Genomic DNA, 22933 nt, shown 5'->3' on the forward strand with positions numbered 1-22933 from the left:
GTAATTCATTGTAACTTGAAGTGCTTTGAGATGTTTGTGAAATGCAAGTCTTTCCTTCCTTAATGAAGGATCAATGTGCTTAACCCTGAATCAGTGCAAAATGCCTTTGTATATATTTACATACATTGTTGATGAGGATAGAAGGAGCAGGAGACAGGGGTTTAAGGAGACTGTTGATAATGGAGAAAAGAAGCCGGGGGTTATCTTTGCATTCCAGAATTATCCTGGAGTAGTGAGCAGTTTTGGCAGAGGAGATCAGGGCCCGATAGTACTTGATATGGTCCAGCCATATCTGGTAATGAATGGCTAAACCAGTTGTGTGCCATACACATTCAAGTCTAGGTCCCTTGGACTTAATGGAGCAAGCAAAGATGGGGGCCGTACCAGGGAGGACGACCGGGGGAAGAGAGATTAAGGGTATTACTGGTGACAAGAAGTGAGGGTGTGATTGAGTAGATGGATACCTGCAGAAATATCATGGCGAATGGAGGGCCAAAGGCTAGACAGTTGTGAGTTTGAAAGTGCCGTTGTAAGTGATATGGGGAAGAGTTTTTTTCCAGGGCTAGGCGCAGAAGGAATTGGGGTTGGAAGGGGAGATGTAAATGGTGAGGGGTACAAGTGATCAGAGATGGCCTTGTCTTTTTTTTTCATTCATTCATGGAATGTGGGCGTCACTGGCAAGGCCAACATTTATTGCTCATCCCTAATTGCCCTTGAGATTGAGATCTCTGATTGAGACGATGGGAGTAGAGAGGCCAAGTGAGATAGCAAGGTCGAGGGGGTGGTCATGAATATGGGTTGGAGAGTTTATATGGAGGAAGAGGTTAAGGCAGGACAAGAGGGCAGTGAACTCAGAGAAGCGAGAGCAAGGTGAGTTGAGATGGAGGTTGAAAACACCAAGGATGAGAATTCGCTCAGTGTAGAGGCTGAGGGAGGAAAGGATATCTTGGTGAGAAACTTAGGGTGGGGCTCGTGGTCAGTAGAGAACAAGGATTTTAAAGGAGAGGCTAGAGGGGTGGCACAAGGTGAGGTGCTGAAAGGAGGAGAAGGTGCCAGAGGAGTAGGGAGACAGACCAAAATGAGATTTTGTGATAAGGGCCACACCGCCACCATGGAGGTCTGGGTGGGGCAAGGTATAACCAGACAGGGAGGCATCACTCGGGGGAAGATGTCATCACCCATGAGCCACGTTTCCATCAAGGCCATGATGTTGATGCAATCATGACAATAAGCTCATGGATGGCAAGGACATTGTTCAATGGATATTCTGGAGGGAGATGCGGCGATGAGCGGTGATTATTGATCCGTTAGCAAAGTCCACGGGGTCAGTGGTGGGAGGGGTGAGTGGGATAGGAAGGAGGTTGGCAAGATTAGCTCCCGGCAATGTGCTGGGTGGGAAGGTCGGCAAGAGAGGAGGATGGAGCGGTTGGGGTTGCTGCTCATAAAGAGGCAGCGACAAGTGGCTTGATGGGCCCTTCAGAGAATGCCGAGAGAGGCAAAGAAGGAAACAGTGAGCTTACCCAGGAGGGAGTCAAGTCTTTTTCCACTGGAGCAGAAAAGGCTGATGAGATTTAATTGAGGTTTTTAAAATTATGAAGCATTTTTGACTGAATAGTGAAAGACTATTCCCTTAGTAACAAGGGGCCATCAATTTAAAAGTCACACTAGGAGTGAGAAGAGTGGTTAGAAGAAATTTCTTAGTCTTTTGTTGCAGCTTAGAGTGCTTTGCCACGGGGAGTGGTTGAGGTAGAGACCATTGCATTTTTTAAAAGGAAAATTAGATAAATATTTGCAGCAAAGGAAGATACAGCTCTTTGGGGACCGAGAGGGGCAGTGGGATTAGTTTTGCATTGCTGTAACAAACAGCCGGTGGAGACACAATTGGCCGAACAGTCTCCTGTGCTGTAAACTACTATGGCTCTACATCATTTCAATTGCAGGCAAAAAATACATTATCATGGCAGCAGTCATTTGTACCATGGGCAGTGCTGTTTTTTCCAGCACTGCAATTCAACGATGCAAAATAAATTTTAAATTGTCATAAGGAGACTGCATTTTACAATAAGGAACACATATGTACCTGTGGATGGTTAAATTACATTAAATACTGGGTCAAAATTCTGGAACTCTCTACCTAACAGTACTGTGGGAGTAGCTTCACCACACGGACTGCAGCGGTTCAAGAAGGCGGCTCACCACCACCTCAAGGGCAACTAGGGATGATCAATAAATCCTGGTTTTACTAGCAACGCTCATATCCCAAGAATAAACTTTTTTTTTAAAAGTATTTCTGCACTTGAGTTTATACAAAGTACTTAAGTGATCAGCAGCTATGACTTCTTAACACAATAGCCAGGTTTGCATGGTGGGCACGTGCATATCCCAATCAAAATGGTGGCAGACAAAATCTCCTGGATGATTCGAATGTTATGACTTCATCTGTTATGGATGTTGTGACACATCACACAGGCATGGCGACTAAAGTGTCAGAGCTACCTGGGCATTCGTTTATCACTGGATTTCCAATGCAGAAACTGGTCTGCATGTAAAACAGCGCCACTTGTAGCACACATACATGGGATGGCAGTGCAGGCGGGTTACTAGACTGCAGTATAAAAATGCCCTTAACTGGACTCTCCCCAGCTTTGAAAGAAAAACACTTCAAATACTTACAATTATAGTGCTTTATCATGTCTTCATCAACATCTCAAACCCCTTCATATAGTGAATTACTTTGAGTACATTTGGGAAATTCAGCAGCCATTTTCGTAGTATCATAGTAGGTACAGCACAGGAGGAGGCCGTTCGGCCCATCGTGCCTGTGCCGGCTCTTTGAAAGAGCTATCCGTTTAGTCCCGTTCCCCATAGCCCTGTAAATTTATTCCCTTTAAATATTCATCAATTCCCTTTTGAAAGTTACTATTGAATCTGCTTCCGGCAATGCATTCCAGATTATTACAACTCGCTGCGTAAAAAAATGTTTTCTCTTGTCGCCTCTGGTTCTTTTGTCATTCATTTAAATCTGTGTCCTCTGGTTACCGACCCTTCTGCCACTGGAGACAATTTCTCCTTATTTACTCTGTCAAAACCAGTCATGATTTTAAACACTTGTATCAAAAATCCCCTTAACGTTCTCTGTTCTAAGGATTAGTTTATATTAGCTCTCATTCTTCTCTGCATTAAATTTCATCTGACCTGTGTCTGCCCATTTCCCCAGTCTGTCTATGTCCTCCTGACGTCTGTTACTATCCTCCACATTGTTTACTACATTTCCAAGTTTCAAGTCATCTGCAAACTTTGAAGTTATACCCTGTATACCCAACTCCAGGTCATTAATATATATCAAAAATAGCAGTGGTCCTAATACTGACCCCTGGGGAACACCACTATATACTTCTCTCCAATCTGAAACACTACTGTTCACCACTACTCTCTGCCTTCTCTCTCCTAGCCAATTTTGTATCCATGCTGCCACTGTCCCTTTATACCCATGGGCTTTAATTTTGCTAACAAGCTTATTATGTAGTACTTTATCAAATGCCTTTTGAAAGTCCATATACACAACATCAACCGCATTACCCTCATCAAAGGGTTACTTCATCAATCAAGTTAGACAAACACGATTTTCCTTTAATAAATCCATGCTGACTTTCATTTATTAGCCCATACTTTTCCAAGTGCCAATTTATTTTGTCTTGGATTATTGTCCCTAAAAGTTTCCCCACCACCAACGTTAGGCCGACTGGCCTATAATTGCCGAGTTTATCCGTCTCCCCTTTTTTGAACAGGGGTGTAACATTTGCAATCCTCCAGTGCTCTGGCTCCATCCCCATGTCAAAGGAGGATTGGAAGATTGTGGCCAGAGCCTCTGCAATTTCCACCCTTACTTCCCTCAGTAACCTAGGATGCATCCCTCCCATTTTATGCTAACAGCATCCTCCAAACAACAATGGGAGAAATGTTGGTCAGGACAGAGAACTCCCTGCTCTTCTTTGAGTAATGCAGTGAGATCTTTAACATTCACTTCAACAGTCAAATGGGACCTGGTTTAATGCCTCTAACTGGTACTAGTTTTGATGGAAATCAAGAACAGTCCTGTGCCCAAAGATTATTTCCATCCACAGGAACTGCACACTTGGCACCGGTTCAATGGAAGCTAGATGGGCACTCCCCTTGTGGCCAATTTTTGACTAAAGGTTAGCTGTTGGCAACTTCGACATTTTTTTACTTCAATTCCCCTTCGTCACATTTTGTGAGTAATTTAAAGCTCAGTTATTCATGAAAGCTCAAGTTGAGAATGCACTTCTGACTTTCATGTCACTGATCAGTGCGACTGTACCTCATTGCCTATTTAATAAAACCAGATGAATCTCTTTCCTTCCTCAAGTAGCAGTTTGTAGCTCATGTGTAATCGCCATACAAAAAGCAGAGCATTTGTTCTGCTCCACTGTCTATGTACAGGTTGGTACTGATGCAAAAACAAAACAACCTCACAGTGTGCAAAGGAAAATCACTCAAACCACTTGTCTTTTAAATAGAGGGGGAGAAAAAAGCTGAGCTTAGACTCTCAGAGGTGTCCTACGTTAATTTATAATAAAAATATCTTACAACGATAAGTACAGATACAGCACCTTTTCATTGGAAGGCTACATTCTTCCCATCGCAACGTCTAGCTGCTTCTGAATTTCCAGTGCTACAGTTTTTGTGCTTTTCATTACGCTAATATCCCTGTTTAGTATTCGTGTAGTTGTCGAACTTAAATTTTTTTGCACTAAACTCCCCACTGTTCCTTGAAAAGAAAGGATAGACTTGACCTCCCTCCCCTTCCCCCCCATGCAGTCACACTGTACAGCATAAAAGCTTCACTCTCTATGCTTGCCACTGACTGAGACAAAAACAACTCTCCTGTAAACTCTTGACCTTTTTTCAATGGCTGCTCTGAAACTATTATAGCATTTTCACTATCATACCAAAATGAAAATGTTGTCTTCCATTCATCGAAAGTCTAAATTTTCTAGTTACTGTATACAACAAAATGATAAAACACTCCTTTTCTGCCTAGTACTGAAACCTCTGCAATAGTTCTGACCTGTCTGGATGATGCTAGGTTACTGTTGGTTTATCTCAACAACAAATACAGATAACCAACAGAATAATTTTTCATGGTGCTGTACTGCAATACAGTCCTTAATTATAATAGAAGACGTTTTGATTTGCTACTAAACCCTAAGTATTGTGCATCAATTTGTCCTTTTAAGTGTAAGAAATCCTGTTAATCGCAATGTGCCGCTCAACTATCTTGCATCGCTGAAACAAATGTTTTTGTTCCAAGTGTCAATTTGTGTGCCCATTTTGAAAGAATTGCTGTGTGTATACATTTTTTTAAAAAGGTACAATGCAAATAATGAGTCATAAAATGTGTATCCAGGGTGAATTATTTACAACAAGACTAATACTTGATACAAGACATGCCGCATGCATACAGGCTACAGGTGCTTAGGACCCCTGATCGCTTGATGAATAAATGCACCACTGAGCCATGCAGATCTGGAGGACACGGGTTCCATCTCCTGGTCTTTGCTGAATTAGTTGACCTCAGCTGGGATGCTACAACTGCCCACCAGTGACATTGCAGCACTTAAACATTATAATGTAAAAGTAGTCTGGCTGAATGACATAAAGTGACTCCAGACAAAGGCAGCTTTAAGTTATTAAAAACATGCTACTGGTTCCATGCACCGTATCCCTAATACAGTAAAATTAATGGTAAAATTGCTTTTTCTTCTTTTCGTTAAATGCCACCAGTAGTTCAGCTTTGCCCAGGCTTTGTTACACTTTGTATGCAGCTAATTGTTAAATGTGTAGGTTCAAATTGGTAACCACCTATTTTTGGTATCTATTGTGTTCTTGAATGTTTGTTTCAGAACTACATGTACAGTTCCCCTTATAGATTACATAGATGGCAATGACTTTACCATTGAACCACAGCAAGGTGGGGATGAGGATGGTTTTGCCAGAGGGGCCTGGGATTGGAGTTTACTGTGGAAGCGTATACCATTAAACAGTCGTGAAAAGGCCAGAAGAAAGCATAAAACTGAGCCTTATCGGTAATCGCAGTTGAATTTATTTACTGTTTGCTTGTCGATATATCTCTAAGTCCTATCATCTCTCCGTTTTTCCCATGTATTCTGCTGCATCCCTCACCCTATTTCCAATAATATGTTGACGCATGGATCCTTGCACCTACCCTTTCTGCCTCCACCAACGATATTGCCAATGCTGCAGAACCACATGTACTGTGCCCCTCATAGATGCCATAAACGGAAATACTTACGAGATATCGCCACAAGGGGGTGGTGACGAAGATGGTTTTGCTAGAGGAGCATGGGATTGGAGCATGCTGTGGAAGCGTGTCCCTTTGTCCAAGCGGGAGAAGGAAAGGAGAAAACATAGAACTGAGCCATATTGGTAATCATTAAAACATTTGATAATTACCACAGTTTTATAAAAATCTGCGCTCTGATTCTGTATCCAGCTAATGTCCATTTGTGTTTTTGTTCCTGTTTTATATGTTAGGTATTTATTTTTTCCTTTACCTGAAAATATGTTCACAATGAACTGACAAGGCTGCACTCATATATATTGCCAAAATCTTTCTAGCTTTAAACATGAGAACCATTGAATTTTTTTTTAAAACTATTGAATCATTTAAGCCATGAAGTGCTTGTTGCCAAGTAGGGATCGACCAATAATCCTTTGTCAGTTTTTGTGTGGAGACTGCACCTGAAGTACGACAAATCAGAAGTCGAGGCAGTTGGTTCCAGTTTAGCACAGTATGGAATCGCCGAGATACAGCTCCTACTTATAACCTGAGCTGGTGTTCATTGCTGAGGGAGTGTCCGGAACCCACACAGTGGCTGCAATCATCTTAACGTTTTCCAATAGTGCAACTGGAGGAAATAGCGCAGCGTGGAATATTAATTGAATTGAACGTTTCTGTTAAAATGTACAGAGATGAATGTCTTGGAAGAAGATTGGTTTCAAAAGGGAAAAGCTGAGTAATCATTTGTGTTTTCCACTGAGAACAATTTTACCTCCGTACATATGAATTTTACAATATCCTCACACATTGCCACGTATTTTTCTCCCTACACACCAGATCTTGGCATCAGGTGTGGATTTAAGCCACTCCTTTTATTACATGTACACATGAGTGAGTGCGTTTAGATAAGTAAACAAAAGGCTTCTATTATTTCTCCATTGCTAAAGCCTGAGAAGAAATCGAGTGGAAAATCGGTTTGAATCACAGTAGTGTAAAATTACACAAGGCACTTGAGAATTGAACACAGCTTTAACCCCTTCCTGAATCAGTTGGCAGCCATCGAATCCCACACCCAAACCTGTTCCCTCAGTTAGAAATACTGTGCAAAAGTGGAACTAGTTCAAGGCATTCATTACCATCAAATCAGCCAACGTTTTTTCATCAATCTTGCACTATCATTGCACGTTTGATGCTATTAAAATGCTGCTCTTGTGAATAATTAGAATGGATTAGAAAACAAGTGGAGAAAATTAACAGGCACAATATTTTAGCTGCAGTGCACAGAAATGGATCTAATTATGACTGGGCAATGGGAAACAGAGAGTCTTTGTAAAACTGGTTAACTAACAGGAAACAGAGAGTAGGAATAAATGAGTCTTTTTCGGGGTGGCAAGCAGTGACTAGTGGGGTATCGCAGGCATCGGTGCTTGGGCCCCAGCTATTCACAATATATATCAATGATTTGGATGAGGGAACCAAATGTAATGTTTCCAAGTTTGCTGACGACACAAAACTAGGTGGGATTGTGAGTTGTGAGGAGGATGCAAAGAGGCTTCAAGGCGATTTGGACAAGTTGAGTGAGTGGGCAAATACATGGCAGATGCAGTATAACGTGGATAAATGTGAAGTTATCCACTTTGGAAGGAAAAACAGAAAGGCAGAGTATTATTTAAATGGTGATAGATTGGGAAATGTTGATGTCCAAAGAGACCTGGGTGTCCTTGTATACCAGTCACTGAAAGCAAACATGCAGGTGCAGCAAGCAGTTAGGAAGGCAAATGGTATGTTGGCTTCATTGCAAGAGGATTTGAATACAGGAGCAAGGATGTCTTACTGCAGTTACACAGAGCCTTGGTGAGACCACACCTGGAGTATTGTGTACAGTTTTGGTCTCCTAACCTAAGAAAGGATATACTTACCATAGAGGGAGTGCAGCGAAGGTTCACCAGACTGATTCCTGGGATGGCAGCACTGTCGTATGAGGAGAGATTGGGTCGAAGCGGCCTGTATTCACTCGAGTTTAGGAGAATGAGAGAGGATCTCATTGAAACATATAAAATTATGACACAGCTAGACAGACTGGATGCAGGGAGGATGTTTCCCCTGGCTGGGGTGTCCAGAACGAGGGGTCACCGTCTCATGATACGGGGTAGGACATTTAGGACTGAGATGAGGAGAAATTTCTTCACTCAGAGGGTGGTGAACCTGTGGAATTCTCTACCATAGAAGGCTGTGGAGGCCAAGTCACTGAATATATTTAAGAAGGAGCTAGATAGATTTCTAGTCACAAAAGGCATCAAGGGGAGAGCGGGAATATGGTATTGAGATAGAGGATCAGCCATGATCATATTGAATGGCAGAGCAGGCTTGAAGGGCCGAATGGCCTACTCCTGCTCCTATTTTCTATGTTTCTATGTTTGTAAATGAGAAGTGTAACGAGTGTATGGGCTTTGATGAGTGGACTGCTGCAGGGCTTGCTGTTCGGACTAGTATTTGTCAACATTTTCAAAAGTGACCTGGAAAAGAATGTCGGTGGCTTCATCTCAAAGTTTGCAAATGATGTCAAAATACTCGGGTGGTTAAAATGATGAAAGGTGGAGAAAAGCTGCGGTGGAATTGGACTGTTGGGTAAGGTGGGTGGATAATTAGCAAATGCAGTTTAATGTTGATAAATTATGCACTTGGGGATACAAAATAAGCAGGGAGATTATAGGATTAATGGGAAAATACTGACCATAACAAATCAGGAATGGGATCTGGAAGTCATAGTAAATGGATCTCTCAAGACAAGGTCTGGTTGCTGTCAAGAAGGCAATGGGATGTTTTATATTAAAAGAGGAATAGAGTTACAGATTGAAGGAAGTTATTCTTCCGCTGTACAGTGTATTGGTCAGATTGCATCTCAAGTATTGTATACAGTTCTGGAACCCTCACTACAGAAATGGTGGAACCAATCTCAAAATGTGCAGAAAACACCTATGAGAGTGACTGGGGTACTAGATCACAACATGTATGAGGATGCCCCCACAGAACTGGGATTCTTTTTGTTGGAGAGAAGACGACTGAGGAGGGATATGGTTGAGGTATCCAGATTAATGAGGCACAGGGATGTAGAAGATATTGCAGGAATATTCGATTTGGTACAGCATAGCAAATCAAGGAGACATGAGTATAAACTGAAAAGGGGAAGATTCAGGCAGGATATGAGGAAGCATTACTTTACTGAGAGTGGACAGTTTTTGGGTTAGCTTACCAAGGGAGGTTGTAGAGGCTTAGATCTTCTCAAAAGTCAAATTAGATAAATATCTTGAAGAGAAACACACATACAGCAAGAAGGCAGTCTCGTTCTGGCCTTGAGACTTTTTATGTTGGATACCCCTAACTTGGGCTTGCATTTTTATGGCAATCTCGAACTATCCAGAAATTCATGATGGCCCTGTTTTTGTGAGCTTGCTGTTTTCAATTTCTTTGGTTGTATTATTGAATCTACAGTATCCAATATAGACTCGTGCAGATGCAGTACTAAACTGTGAGTCACCACATGGTAATAGTGCTTTTTGTTGATGTATTCATCATTAGATATTGGTCGATCCTTACAAAACAAAGTTATGTATGATATTGCCTGGTTTATCCTGTTTTGTAGGGAATAAGATGCACTACTAACTTATCTGAAAAAATGAACCATTGACTAAAGTATTCTTGATTATGAATCGCACAGCAGAAATGCCTTTACTATATTTGGTCACTCTTTAGACTTCCATTTTTATGTTGGATAAAACAAATCACTCACATCTGCCTCTCTGTATACATTATAGCGGCTGCATTTTAAAGATTTAATTTTTTTTTAAAATCCAAGTAGTTGAAATTGCACGGTGCGATATTAATGACTAGTTGTAATAAACTGGTTGATGCCTTAATTAAAATAGAGGACAAAGGAATTTTGTAGGAATGCACTGAATTGTTTGTCACTAATATTGCACCCCACCATGTCAACCCACAAATGATTAGGAATTTTTGTTGCATCCTTTGGAAAGGCCTAGCTTTTGATGGCCAGTGTTGTGGCCTGACCCAGTATATATGAGCACACAGCTGAATGTGTCGTTGCTGACTTTCACAGTTTTCATTGCAAATTTCTAACCATTAAAAGTACTAATGTAGGCAAAAAAAAGTACTGTAAAATATAGAGCTTTCACCTCACTGTAATGCATCTTATACTCTGCACAATATAGTAAACAAAAAAAAAGATAAAATTATAGCTCATTGGCATTTAGTGAGTGCAGCGGGCTTTAACCTGATTCCCTGATTCTGCCTTTCTAATACCCTTAGATTTTCACTGCGCTGTCCTCGTGTAAGATATGAGATTCTCTTCTGCTCTCCCTCTCCCTGAACAGCCTAAGTTTGAGTCTCTGGTTCTACTTTCCTTGTTCTGATCATCTTGGACCCACCTTACCTGAACATATTATGGTGCTCTGCAGATCTGACCAAATAAAAAGCTGTGATCAAATAAAAAGCTGTAACCAAATGAAAAGCTGTGACCATGCATGGGGTTCTGCTGCCGCATGTATTTCCATGTTTTAATTTGCATTCCTAACGTGATTCTTTCCTTTTTTAAAAAGAAATCACTTCTGTGAGGCTTTTTAACTTCTGATTTTTGTTTTCTGCATTTAAATGTACTTTTCATGAACATAAATAGCCTGCTATATTTAATACTGTAAATATTATGCAAAATGTTGTGTAACCTTGGTTTGCAAATTGCTTTACCTTTATTGTTACAGCATTTAGTTTACAAATCAAAATGACCAGTACTATTTGTTATGTAATTTTAATGAAAGGAGAAACTGGTTAAAGTAGTACAAATCAGATGTGGCCTTTTTAAAAAAAAATTTAGAACCTTTGATCTTAAGAGAGCTGTGTATTGTGCTGCGCTTTGCCTGCTTTACCTAAAGAGAAGTCAGTTTTTTTTTAAAAATAGGCCAGTTCAGCACAGAAAGAGTAATGCAATAAGATATTTCCAATTTCTCCAGTTGACATGTTTTGAATGTGCGCACAGTTGACTGTAGCATGCACTGGGTGGAATATTTGTTTTTAATTTTTGCTTTGCAATGTTAAAGAAATTTATAGTCCAAAGGTGCCAGTAACTTTTTACTTGGACACGTATTTCATACATCATCAAGGCACGTTCTGGTGTTTTGTAGCTAATGAGGGCCATGATATGATTGCCTTGGTCACATTAGCTCTAGACAATTACGTGGATTATCATTTGTATGACAGTTGAAAGAAAATTAAAATGAAATGCATGTTCTACCTGTCATCTGCCATTTTGTTTAACTTGGGTGAAGTGGAAAAGTTGGAGTCAAGCCACGCAGTGGAGGTGAAATCTGTTCTGAATCCTTCAGTGAAAAACATACTCAACTAGACTTATCAGTTGAAAGCAATGTAAGCTACAAACAATAAGTTTAGAGTAGATTATTAAACAAAAAAACTTTACCTGTAAGAGGAGAATGTTGGAAGATATTGAAACAGCTGGTAGATGTTGAAACAAAGCAAGCAACATTTGAAGTTTATATACTGTGTTCGGGTGGGGGGGTGGAGAGAGAGAGGGGGAGGAGGAAGTACAAAGGTAAAGGGATCAAGGTTTCAATACTTAAAAGTTAGAAATACAGATGTGCAGCATAACAACCAAGACCAATTGCAGACAGGTCCAGACTTGCAGTCAGGATTGAAGTAAATGGATAACCAAGCACAGGGACTTGCCTGTTCTCAAATCAGCAGGATGCACTTCCATTACATTTATAAACTACAGATCTAACAAGACATGTATTGTTCAATGGGGGAGGGGGGAATGGGGAAAGGACAAGATAAAGGTAAAGGTGATTCTTCCTGTTAAAACAGTTCAAAGGTTCTGAATTAGACTCTTGCATTGCTTTGCTTTGCTTGCTTTTAAACGTTTAGTTGGCGTTGTATTTCCCAGTAAATAGAGGTTGTATGTAATTAAATAAAAAAACTAAAAACTACAAATGCTGGCAATCTGAAATAAAAACAGAAAATGCGGGAGACATTCAGCAGCACACTGCAGGGTTTCACCTGAAGCTTTAACTTGCCTGATTTTTTTTCCACAGTTGCTGAGTGTTTCCAGCATTTTCCATTTTTTAAATTTTGTATGTCGCTCAGTTGCATTGCCCTTTTTCAGGGTCTTTTGTTTTTGGCCTATACTGAAGTCTTCCAAATGTGTTTATTTGACTTTCTACACATTTTATTCTCCTTGTGTTAATTACTGTTTATCAGTTATCTAAATGGTGCTACATTGTTGTATTTAATGATGGTTCCTAACCCTCTAATCAATTAATATCTCCCGATCAACAGTTGGCATATTCTTCTTTGGAAAAGGGCATTGCAGCTTTAAATTAGTTTTATATGGATTTAATTTTTGAAACTTACAATTCAGAAAAGGTTAGGAGCAGAAAGAGTAATACAACTGTTGGAAACTTATAATTTGCTATCTATTTGTCCAACAATGACTTTCCCAGGTCCCCAGCTATGGCTGGGGGTTTGTTCGCTATTGAAAGAGACTACTTCTTTGAACTGGGGCTGTATGATCCTGGCCTTCAAATCTGGGGAGGTGAAAACTTCGAGATATCCTATAAGGTAATGTACAGATATACAATAAAATTTGAGGTATTATTCCTAAATTCATAACCCAATTGCTGATAAAAGGGCACCATTAGCACTGGAACATCATTGGTGGGGCTCTTCAATGTTAACACAAACCACCATGCCATCACTTGTGTCAGAAAATGGCATATCCCGACAACAAAATAAAGTTTTGTACCAGTGCGGATTTATTATCGTGAGGGTTAAGCAATTTACGAAAAGTTTCCTTTGTACGGGTTGTAGTTCTAATCTGAAAATATAATCTGGGTAATTTTACCTTTTGAAGGTGTGCGATTCGTGTGATATAATTGTTGAGAACTTGCGTGCGATATAATTGTTGAGGACTTTTATCCCTACACAACAAATGTTTTTTTTTCTCTTGTTCCATGTCTCTCTAGATATGGCAGTGCGGTGGAAAATTGCTGTTTGTACCGTGCTCTCGTGTTGGACATATTTATCGCCTACATGGGTGGGCAGGGAATCCACCACCTGCTCATGTTGGGTCATCCCCGACATTAAAGGTATGTCTCTGTCCAATTACCCAACTTTAGTAATATCCCTAAATGGCTTTTATTAATAATATTAAATGAAAATGTGATGGCCTCTGTTTTGCAATATGGAAAGGATCTTAATAATTTTACGTCCAGCTTTCTCTTCAAATTCTTTTGTGTGTATATTTATTAGATATTTTAATAGATGTAGAATTGGTGATGGTCAGTTGTGTTTCTGTGCTATTTCTTTAAATCCTTGATAAGATTTACTGTTGAGCATTTTTCTGCCTCTTCCACTACCCCTATCCCACCCCCACCCCAGTACAAAAGGATCATAGTAGGTACAGCACAGGAGGAGGCCATTCGGCCCATCGTGCCTGTGCCAGCTCTTTGAAAGAGCTGTCCAATTAGCCCCATTCCCCTGCTCTTTCCCCATAACCCTGTAAATTTTTTCAAATCTGGATGGATTGGTGGACTGACTGGCTTTGATTTGGCACAATTTCAAAATTTGCAGATGACACAACTTGGAAGTGTAGTGAACAGTGAAGAGGATAGTGATAGACTTCAAGAGGACATAGGCAGGCTGGTGGAATGGGCGGACACATGGCAGATGAAATTTAACGCAGACAAGTGCGAAGTGATACATTTTGGTAGGGAGAACGAGGAGAGGCAATATAAACTAAAGGGGTGCAGGAACAGAGAGACCTGGAGGTATATATGCACAAATTGCTGAAAGTGGCATGGCAGGTTGAGAAAGTGGTTAAAAAAGCATATGGGATCCTGGGCTTTATACATATAGAGGCATAGAGTACAAAAGTAAGGAAGTTATGATGAACCTTTATAAAACACTGGTTCGGCCACAACTGGAGCATTGTGTCCAATTCTGGGCACCGCACTTTAGGAAGGTTGTGAAGGCCTTAGAGAGGGTGCAGAAGAGATTTTCTGGAATGGTTCCAGGGATGAGGGATTTCAGTTATGTGGATAGACTAGAGAAGCTGGGGTTGTTCTCCTTAGAGCAGAGAAGGTTGAGAGGAGATTTGATAGAGGTATTCAAAATCATGAAGGGCCGAGACAGAGTAAATAGAGATAAACTGTTCCCGTTGGAGGAAGGGTCAAGAACTAGAGGGCATAGATTTAAGGTGATTGGCAAAAGAACCAAAGGCAATATGAGGGAAAACTTCTTTACACAGCGAGTGGTTGTGATCTGGAATGCACTGCCTGAGGGGGTGGTGGTGGTGGAGGCAGATTCAATCGTGGCTTTCAAAAGGTACTTGAAGGGGAAAAAATTTGCAGGGCTACGGGGAAAGGGCGGGGCAGTGGACTAGCTGGATTGCTCTTGCAGAGAGCCGGCACGGGCTCGATGGGCCAAATGGCCTCCCTCCATGCTGTAACCGTTCTATGATTCTGTTCTATGAATATGGTCAAATGCAAGATAACGAAACTACAGGAAAGAAATAAACAGTGAGAATATAAACTAAATGGCTCTAGGTACAAGAGAGGGATCTGGGGGTGTTGGTGGATAGCTGACTGTAACAGCACAGTGTGAGGCAACAGGTAAGGAAAGCTATCTGGATCTTGGGATCTATAGCCAGAGAGATAGAACCTGTATCTTAGGTGAGAATTCCTAGAAATTCGAGCATGTCCAACAACATGGGCATGGAGAACTATCAGGGAAGGATAGGTAGCAGTCGGTGACTATGGAGGCCGGGGTTGAGGCGGTGGAGGCCGAGGTTGGGGTGGGCAGAGGCCAGGAGTGGCTCGCATGGTTTGAATGTGGAGTCGGTAGGAACATTGGCGGCCGCATTTTCCACATAAAACACTGACCACACTTCAAAAGTACATCATTGGCTATAAAATGCTTTGGGACGTCCTGAGGTTGTGAAAGGCGCTATATAGACGAGTGTTCCTTCTTTCTTTTCCCATTGTATACCCCTAAAAATAAAATTTATCACAAGATCAACCATGATCTTATTGTAAGGAATCTTACAACACCAGGTTATAGTCCAACTGTTTTATTTGAAAATCACAAGCTTTCAGAGGCTTTCTCCTTCGTCAGGTGAAATGTGGGATTCCTTGAACGTTACCGCATTTATAGTCAGAGAACAATACCTGGTGAGTACAGATAATCTTTCCAACTGCCCGTTGTCAAGGCAATCAAAGTGTTCAGACAGAGAGATGTTACCTACAGGACCACCAAATATACAAACGGCCAGAACACAAAACAGAGAGAGAGAGAGGGAGAAACATCCGAAAGGAAGAGAAAGACAGAGAATAACCCGTTGTATTAAAAACAGATAACATTTTTTCGCTGGTGGGGTTACGTGTAACGTGACATGAACCCAAGATCCCGGTTGAGGCCGTCCTCATGGGTGCGGAACTTGACTATAGCCAAGTTTCGCACCCATGAGGACGGCCTCAACCGGGATCTTGGGTTCATGTCACGCTACACGTAACCCCACCAGCGAAAAAAAGTTATCTGTTTTTAATACAGCGGGTCATTCTCTGTCTTTCTCTTCCTTTCGGATGTTTCTCTCTCTCTCTCTGTCTTTTGTTCTGGCCGTTTGTATATTCGGTGGTCCTGTAGGTAACATCTCTCTGTCTGAACACTTTGATTGCCTTGACAACGGGCAGTTGGAAAGATTATCTGTAATCACCAGGTATTGTTCTCTGACTATAAATGCGGTAACGTTCAAGGAATCCCACATTTCACCTGACGAAGGAGAAAGCCTCTGAAAGCTTGTGATTTTCAAATAAAACAGTTGGACTATAACCTGGTGTTGTAAGATTCCTTACATTTGTCAACCCCAGTCCATCACCGGCATCTCCACATCACGATCTTATTGAATGGCAGAGCAGGCTCGAGGGGCCGTATGGTCTACTCCTGCTCCTATTTCTTATGTCCTTACAACAAAAAAAGTCACACAATCCAAAAACTCTTTCCCCACCCCGCCCGCATCACCCCCCACCAAATTTCCAAAATTCGCAGTCTATACGCAGCCAACTGATGTCCTGCAGGCGACTTTAAACAGACGGCCCAAACAGGCATGAAGTCCGGGGGACAGCCGAGCCATCTGTCCAAAGCCAGTGAGCTGCGGCTTGCCAATTTTCAGAGGGCGCGGAAATCATAGAATCATAGAAGTTTACAACATGGAAACAGGCCCTTCGGCCCAACATGTCCATGTCGCCCAGTTTATACCACTAAGCTAGTCCCAGTTGCCTGCACTTGGCCCATATCCCTCTATACCCATCTTACCCATGTAACTGTCCAAATGCTTTTTAAAAAACAAAATTGTACCCGCCTCTACTACTGCCTCTGGCAGCTCGTTCCAGACACTCACCGCCCTTTGAGTGAAAAAATTGCCCCTCTGGACCCTTTTGTATCTCTCCCCTCTCACCTTAAATCTATGCCCCCTCGTTATAGACTCCCCTACCTTTGGGAAAAGATTTTGACTATCCACCTTATCTATGCCCCTCATTATTTTATAGACTTCTATAAGATCACCCCTAAACCTCCTACTCTCCAGGGAAAAAAGTCTCAGTCTATCCAACCTCTCCCTATAAGTCAAACCATCAAGTCCCGGTAGCATCCTAGTAAATCTTTTCTGCACTCTTTCTAGTTTAATAATATCCTTTCTATAATAGGGTGACCAGAACTGTACACAGTATTCCAAGTGTGGCCTTACTAATGTCTTGTACAACTTCAACAAGACATCCCAATGAAACCAAGCATGCTGAATGCCTTCTTCACCACCCTATCCACCTGTGACTCCACTTTCAAGGAGCTATGAACCTGTACTCCTAGATCTCTTTGTTCTATAACTCTCCCCCCACGCCCTACCATTAACGGAGTAGGTCCTGGCCCGATTCGATCAGCTGGCTCCTATGCTGAGCGAGCCGGCAGGTTGGGCCCGGGAGCGGGGGAGAGCACGGGGCCAGCAGCAAGCTGCACCATGTCTCTGGAGCCAGGAGAAGTACTCCTGTTCCTTCTGGCCCCACATAAGTAAAAGAAAAGGAGATTTGGGGGCCCTATTCCTGAGAGACCGCCTGCAGTCCCTTTATAGGCTGCACACTGCCTGGTAGAAATGGGCAAAGCCCAATGTCCTTCGAAATTGCAATTGGGAATTGTACAGGGACGTAGGATCTCGATTATGCATATTTAAACAGCCTCCAGCTGAAACAGGTGGGTGTGCTATACGCCCATTTACAGGCCCACCTAAAAATTGCATCAGGCGGACCTTGGGCAACAACAGAACACCTGAGGTTCACCCCTCCCCCCTGATTTTCCTCTGCCTGCTGCCCATTTCTCAGGAGAGAAACGGGGTTTGCAACAGTTGAAAATCCCCCCCTCCCTCCACAGTGTTCAGAGCACTAATATAAAAGCCCTGATGCAAGTTACTTGGGAGTCAGTGAGCCGTGAATCCTCTTGCTGTCTGGAATCATTGTTCATGGTCTGCTTACTAGGGATATAAAGGGCAAAGTGACAAAAATTACGAGAAAAAGGAAGAAGTATAAGAACACAGAGAGGAAAAGAGGAGGAAAGAGACAAAACAGATGGATAAGAAAGTGGAGGTGATGAAGGGAAAGTGAGTGGAATTGATGAAATAAAGAAGCACAGAGAAAAGTAAGAGATGGAGGAACAAAAGAGGAAATCAGACTCCATTGCCAATGACTAAATTCCTAACTTAACTTAGAAAAGGAGCCGGAGGCGTCAGGAAGATGACTGAAAATGAAAACAGTTGAGTGTTGAGGAATAAATGATGGGTGTATGTTGGAGAGGGCGAGAAGGTTTTTCATTACATGAGCAGTGGGAACGTAGGAGATAATCCAGGGTGAGAGAGAAAATTAGGGATGTGAGGGGGAGAGACTGGGACTAAAAACACAGGATGAATGGAATTAGAGACCAGCAGGGAAACCAGTAGAGGAGAAAATACTACAAAAACTGGGAGAGAAAATACAGATAGAATACAGAAATAAGACAAAATATTTTTAAAAACCTAGAGAGAGAATAATTATTGGATAGAAAATACAGCAATCGCTTATAATTTGACTAGATCAATACATTAGATGAAGTTGTGTAGCAGAAGACTGAAAAAACACACCAGCTTGGTGGTTACAGATAGAGCAGGCAACAAATTTAGTCCATTGTGGCGAGTGGATGGAATCAGCAAACAAGTATCCCTTAGTCTGACAGGTTTTTATTAAATGACAAACATTCTCTTAAATATTTGGTCATGGTTTGGGTGCTGAATCTCTGGTGCTCCAAAAGCTTGGGTTATGTTCCTTTTAGAGTCAACTAGGTAAAGTTCTTGGATTGGAAGACCACTCGGCTTCTAGCATTACTGTTGGTTAGATGGATCATGATCTAGTTACCAACTCATTGGGTGACCTTCAACTTCAATTACAAGCCAAAGTTGTCTCGGAATTCAGTCTTCCATTGTACAGCCTGAGAGTCTGAAAGTGAACACTAGTTCCACCACATGGACAATACAGCACTTCTCTCTCGGAACTTTGAGCTCTGGTGTCTCCGTCTCTAATGTTCACTAATGAAGTCTAAATTTTCATAATGTGGTTTTCATTTTTCATAATGGACAGCTTTTAAGCTAAGTTATTGTGCCTCATGTTTCAATTTCAGATGGGTGCAAGTTTTTCTGCCCCTTTGGATCACCGTGCGAGTCATGAAATTATTTTATCTAGCGTTTTTTTTTTATAAAATGAATGAATTGAAATTATTCTTTACAGAATTATGTTCGTGTTGTAGAAGTCTGGTGGGATGAATACGCCGACTATTTTTATGCAAGTCGTCCAGAAACAAAAGCCATGGCTTATGGAGATATATCTGAGCTGAAGAAGTTTCGTGAGGACCACCACTGCAAGAGTTTTAAATGGTTCATGGAAGAAGTAGCTTATGACATTCCAGCCAATTACCCACTGCCACCTAAAAATGTAGAATGGGGAGAGGTAAAGTTTTTAGTCATGTATTCAAACTAGATTAAATGATGGATTTTTTTTTTCCCCCAGCGATTGTTCAATATTCTCCAAAACTTTAGCACAGTCAGACAAAAAAAGTCACTGCTGTCTACAACTTTATTGAGACAGTGCAGGTTTGTTAGATGATTGGATGCAGTACTGGCATTAGTACAGAATTTGCAGTGTTGCTGTACATTGAGATTAAAAGTGAAGATGCCAGATTTGATCAGTATGATCAGTCTTGGCCAGGGCACCAGTCTTAATGCTTTAATTGGCCTCAGACAATTCTCTCAGGAAATGATGAGCATGCTGGCATTGTGCCAGCAGCTGAGGACAGGATTGGATTGGCTATGATGGTCCCTATGATCAAACAACCTGCCTACACTCAACCTCTAGATTTTCTTGTGAATAATGGCCATTTATGTAAGATTCCTGGTAGAACCATATCCCAGTATGAGTTTGCTATCTTCAAAATCAAGAGAACTTTTATAGTTATATTAGGAAAAAGAGGGTGGTCAGGAGCAGTGTTGGCCCCTTAAAAACTGAAAGTGGGGATATTGTCATTGACAATGGGGAAATGGCAGACATGTTGAATAATTACTTTGCGTCAGTCTTTGCAGTAGAAAAAGAGGATAGCATGCTGGAAATCCCAAGAAAACTAATATTGAATCGGGGACAGGGACTCAATAAAATTAACGTAAGTAAAACAACAGTAATGAAGCAAATAATAGCACTAAAGAGTGACAAATCCCCAGGACCAGATGGTTTCTATCCCAGGGTTTTAAAGGAAGTAGGTGAGCAGATTGCAGATGCCCGAACTATAATCTTTCAAAGTTCTCTAGATTCAGGAACTGTCCCTCTGGATTGGAAAATTGCACATGTCACTCCGCTTTTTAAGAAAGGAGAGAGAGGGAAACCGGGGAATTATAGACCAGTTAGCCTAACATCTGTTGTGGGGAAATTGCTGGAGTCTATAATTAAGGATAGGGTGACCGAACACCTCGAGAATTTTCTGTTAATCAGGGAGAGCCAGCATGGATTTGTGAAAGGTAGGTCATGTCTGACAAACCTGATTGAATTTTTTGAAGAGGTGACTAAAGTAGTGGACAGGGGAATGTCAATGGATGTTATTTGTATTCACTTCCAGAAGGCATTTGATAAGGTCCCACATAAGAGACAGTTAGCTAAGTTAGAAGCCCGTGGAATCGAGGGAAAAGTACGGACTTGGTTAGGAAATTGGCTGAGCGAAAGGCGACAGAGAGTAGGGATAATGGGTAAGTATTCACATTGGCAGGATGTGGCTAGTGGAGTCCCGCAGGGATCTGTCTTGGGGCCTCAATTATTCACAATATTTATTAACGACTTAGATGAAGGCATAGAAAGTCTCATATCTAAGTTTGCCGATGACACAAAGATTGGTGGCATTGTAAGCAGTGTAGATGAAAACATAAAATTACAAAGGGATATTGATAGATTAGGTGAATGGGCAAAACTGTGGCAAATGCAATTCAATGTAGACAAATGTGAGGTCATCCACTTTGGATCAAAAAAGGATAGAACAGGGTTCTTTCTAAATGGTAAAAAGTTAAAAACAGTGGATGTCCAAAGGGACTTAGGGGTTCAGGTACATAGATCATTGAAGTGTCATGAACAGGTGCAGAAAATAATCAATAAGGCTAATGGAATGCTGGCCTTTACATCTAGAGGACTGGAGTACAAGGGGGCAGAAGTTATGCTGCAGCTATACAAAACCCTGGTTAGACCGCACCTGGAATACTGAGAGCAGTTCTGGGCACCGCACCTTTGGAAGGACATATTGGCCTTGGAGGGAGTGCAGCGTAGGTTTACTAGAATGATACCCGGACTTCAAGGGTTAAGTTACGAGACGAGATTACACAAATTGGGGTTGTATTCTCTCAAGTTTCGAAGGTTAAAGGGTGATCTGATCGAAGTTTATAAGATATTAAGGGGAACGGATAGGGTGGATAGAGAGAAACTATTTCCGCTGGTTGGGGATTCTCGGAGTAGGGGGCACAGTCTAAAAATTAGAGCCAGACCTTTCAGGCGCGAGATTAGAAAACATTTCTACACACACAGGGTGGTAGAAGTTTAGAGCTCTCTTCCGCAAACGGCAATTGATACTAGCTCAATTGCTAAATTTAAATGTGAGATAGATAGCTTTTTGGCAACCAAAGGTATTAAGGGATATGGGCCAAAGGCAGGTATATGGAGCTAGATCACAGATCAGCCATGATCTTATCAAATGGCGGAGCAGGCACGAGGGGCTGAATGTCCTACTCATCTTCCTATGTAAGAGAGGAAGGGTTTGGGGAGAAATTTGGGAGGGGGAAAAGGAAAGAATCTGTGCTGTGAATCTCTGACCTTGCAGCCCAGATCTACAATGAGGACCAGATATGAGAGTGTTTAACTATGATATGGAATCATAACCCTAAATAGTACAGGTTCCAAAGTATGTAACAATATTTAGTAACTTTTGCTCAAATACCCAAGCATAAGCTTATTGTAGGGCCTCATTCTAGAGCTAGTTCAATGATTGCATGCTGTTTACTGCACCAACTTTATGGACCTTTCACCTTTCATTTCAGATCAGAGGATATGAATCTGATTACTGCATAGACAGCATGGGCCATACCAATGGTGGGTTTGTCGAGCTGGGGCCTTGCCACAGAATGGGAGGAAACCAGGTAACCCAAGAAGGGGTTCACTTACTTTAAACCAGTGCGTCTTACACAGTTTTACAGTGGCAAGTAAAAGAAAATGAATTTCAGCATAACCAACTTATGCATAAATAAGTAAGAAGCCTATAAGTTTAGGTCAGGACTGGTAATTTTGGCACTTGCCTTTGCTTGAGATTTAGTGAGCCAAAGAAGTGAGTGCACACGTGAGAAACTCTGTTCAATGTGTGAGAAGATTTGCAGGGTTCTAGTTAGTTAAATACGGGTGGATCATGAGTCACTTAGTCATTGTTCTCACTACATATGGCGCACTGTTTTGTTTCCCTTTTTCTTTTAAAAGAGGTGGGAAGTCGGCCAACTCCTGAAACGTTAAAAGTCCTCCAGCTTAATAAAAAGTTAATTTTAAGATTTTGTACTGACAGAAGAAAAGTACGTGATAAATATGAAGGAAACTACAACTGAAATAGGCATTGAGAAATCACCTCGGCTATATTAATTCTAATTTTCTTCCATGCTTGTGTAGCACTGCTACAGTCTGGCAAGTGATGCCATTCTCCCACATCCAACCCGTTACCCTAGTTTACAGAGACACTGTTACCCCATCCAACTCCCCACCCCTTCACAGACGCATGCTCTCCTCCTCCAATTCTTCTAGTTCATAGTGGCATTCTGCTCCCTCTTCTCCCCCACCCCCCCGCCACCTTCCGATTTAACCTTGCAGTCTTCTCTGCCTCCAACCCAGTTCAAGTTGGTACTCTTCTTCTACCCTCCCACCATTCAAGCTGGTACTGTTATGCCCTCCTTCC

The 22933-nt window shown here is 41.6% G+C and overlaps 1 protein-coding gene across 2 annotated transcripts in view; it reads left to right on the forward strand.

Annotated features, from left to right (window-relative positions):
• Positions 1-22933, forward strand: part of galnt7 (UDP-N-acetyl-alpha-D-galactosamine: polypeptide N-acetylgalactosaminyltransferase 7) — a 137492-nt gene that overhangs the window by 109481 nt on the left and 5078 nt on the right. Inside the window, exons 6-10 of one of the 2 annotated variants that reach the window (XM_067982484.1) lie at positions 5925-6107; positions 12850-12967; positions 13372-13494; positions 19204-19422; positions 22038-22136. In XM_067982484.1, the coding sequence (XP_067838585.1) occupies positions 5925-6107; positions 12850-12967; positions 13372-13494; positions 19204-19422; positions 22038-22136 (742 nt within the window). Of the gene's footprint in view, positions 1-5924; positions 6108-6285; positions 6469-12849; positions 12968-13371; positions 13495-19203; positions 19423-22037; positions 22137-22933 lie in introns of both variants that reach the window. The other variant, XM_067982483.1, reaches the window with a different exon arrangement.

The sequence above is a fragment of the Heptranchias perlo genome, chromosome 4, assembly GCF_035084215.1.
Source record: "Heptranchias perlo isolate sHepPer1 chromosome 4, sHepPer1.hap1, whole genome shotgun sequence".
Classification (NCBI taxonomy): Eukaryota; Metazoa; Chordata; class Chondrichthyes; order Hexanchiformes; family Hexanchidae; genus Heptranchias; species Heptranchias perlo.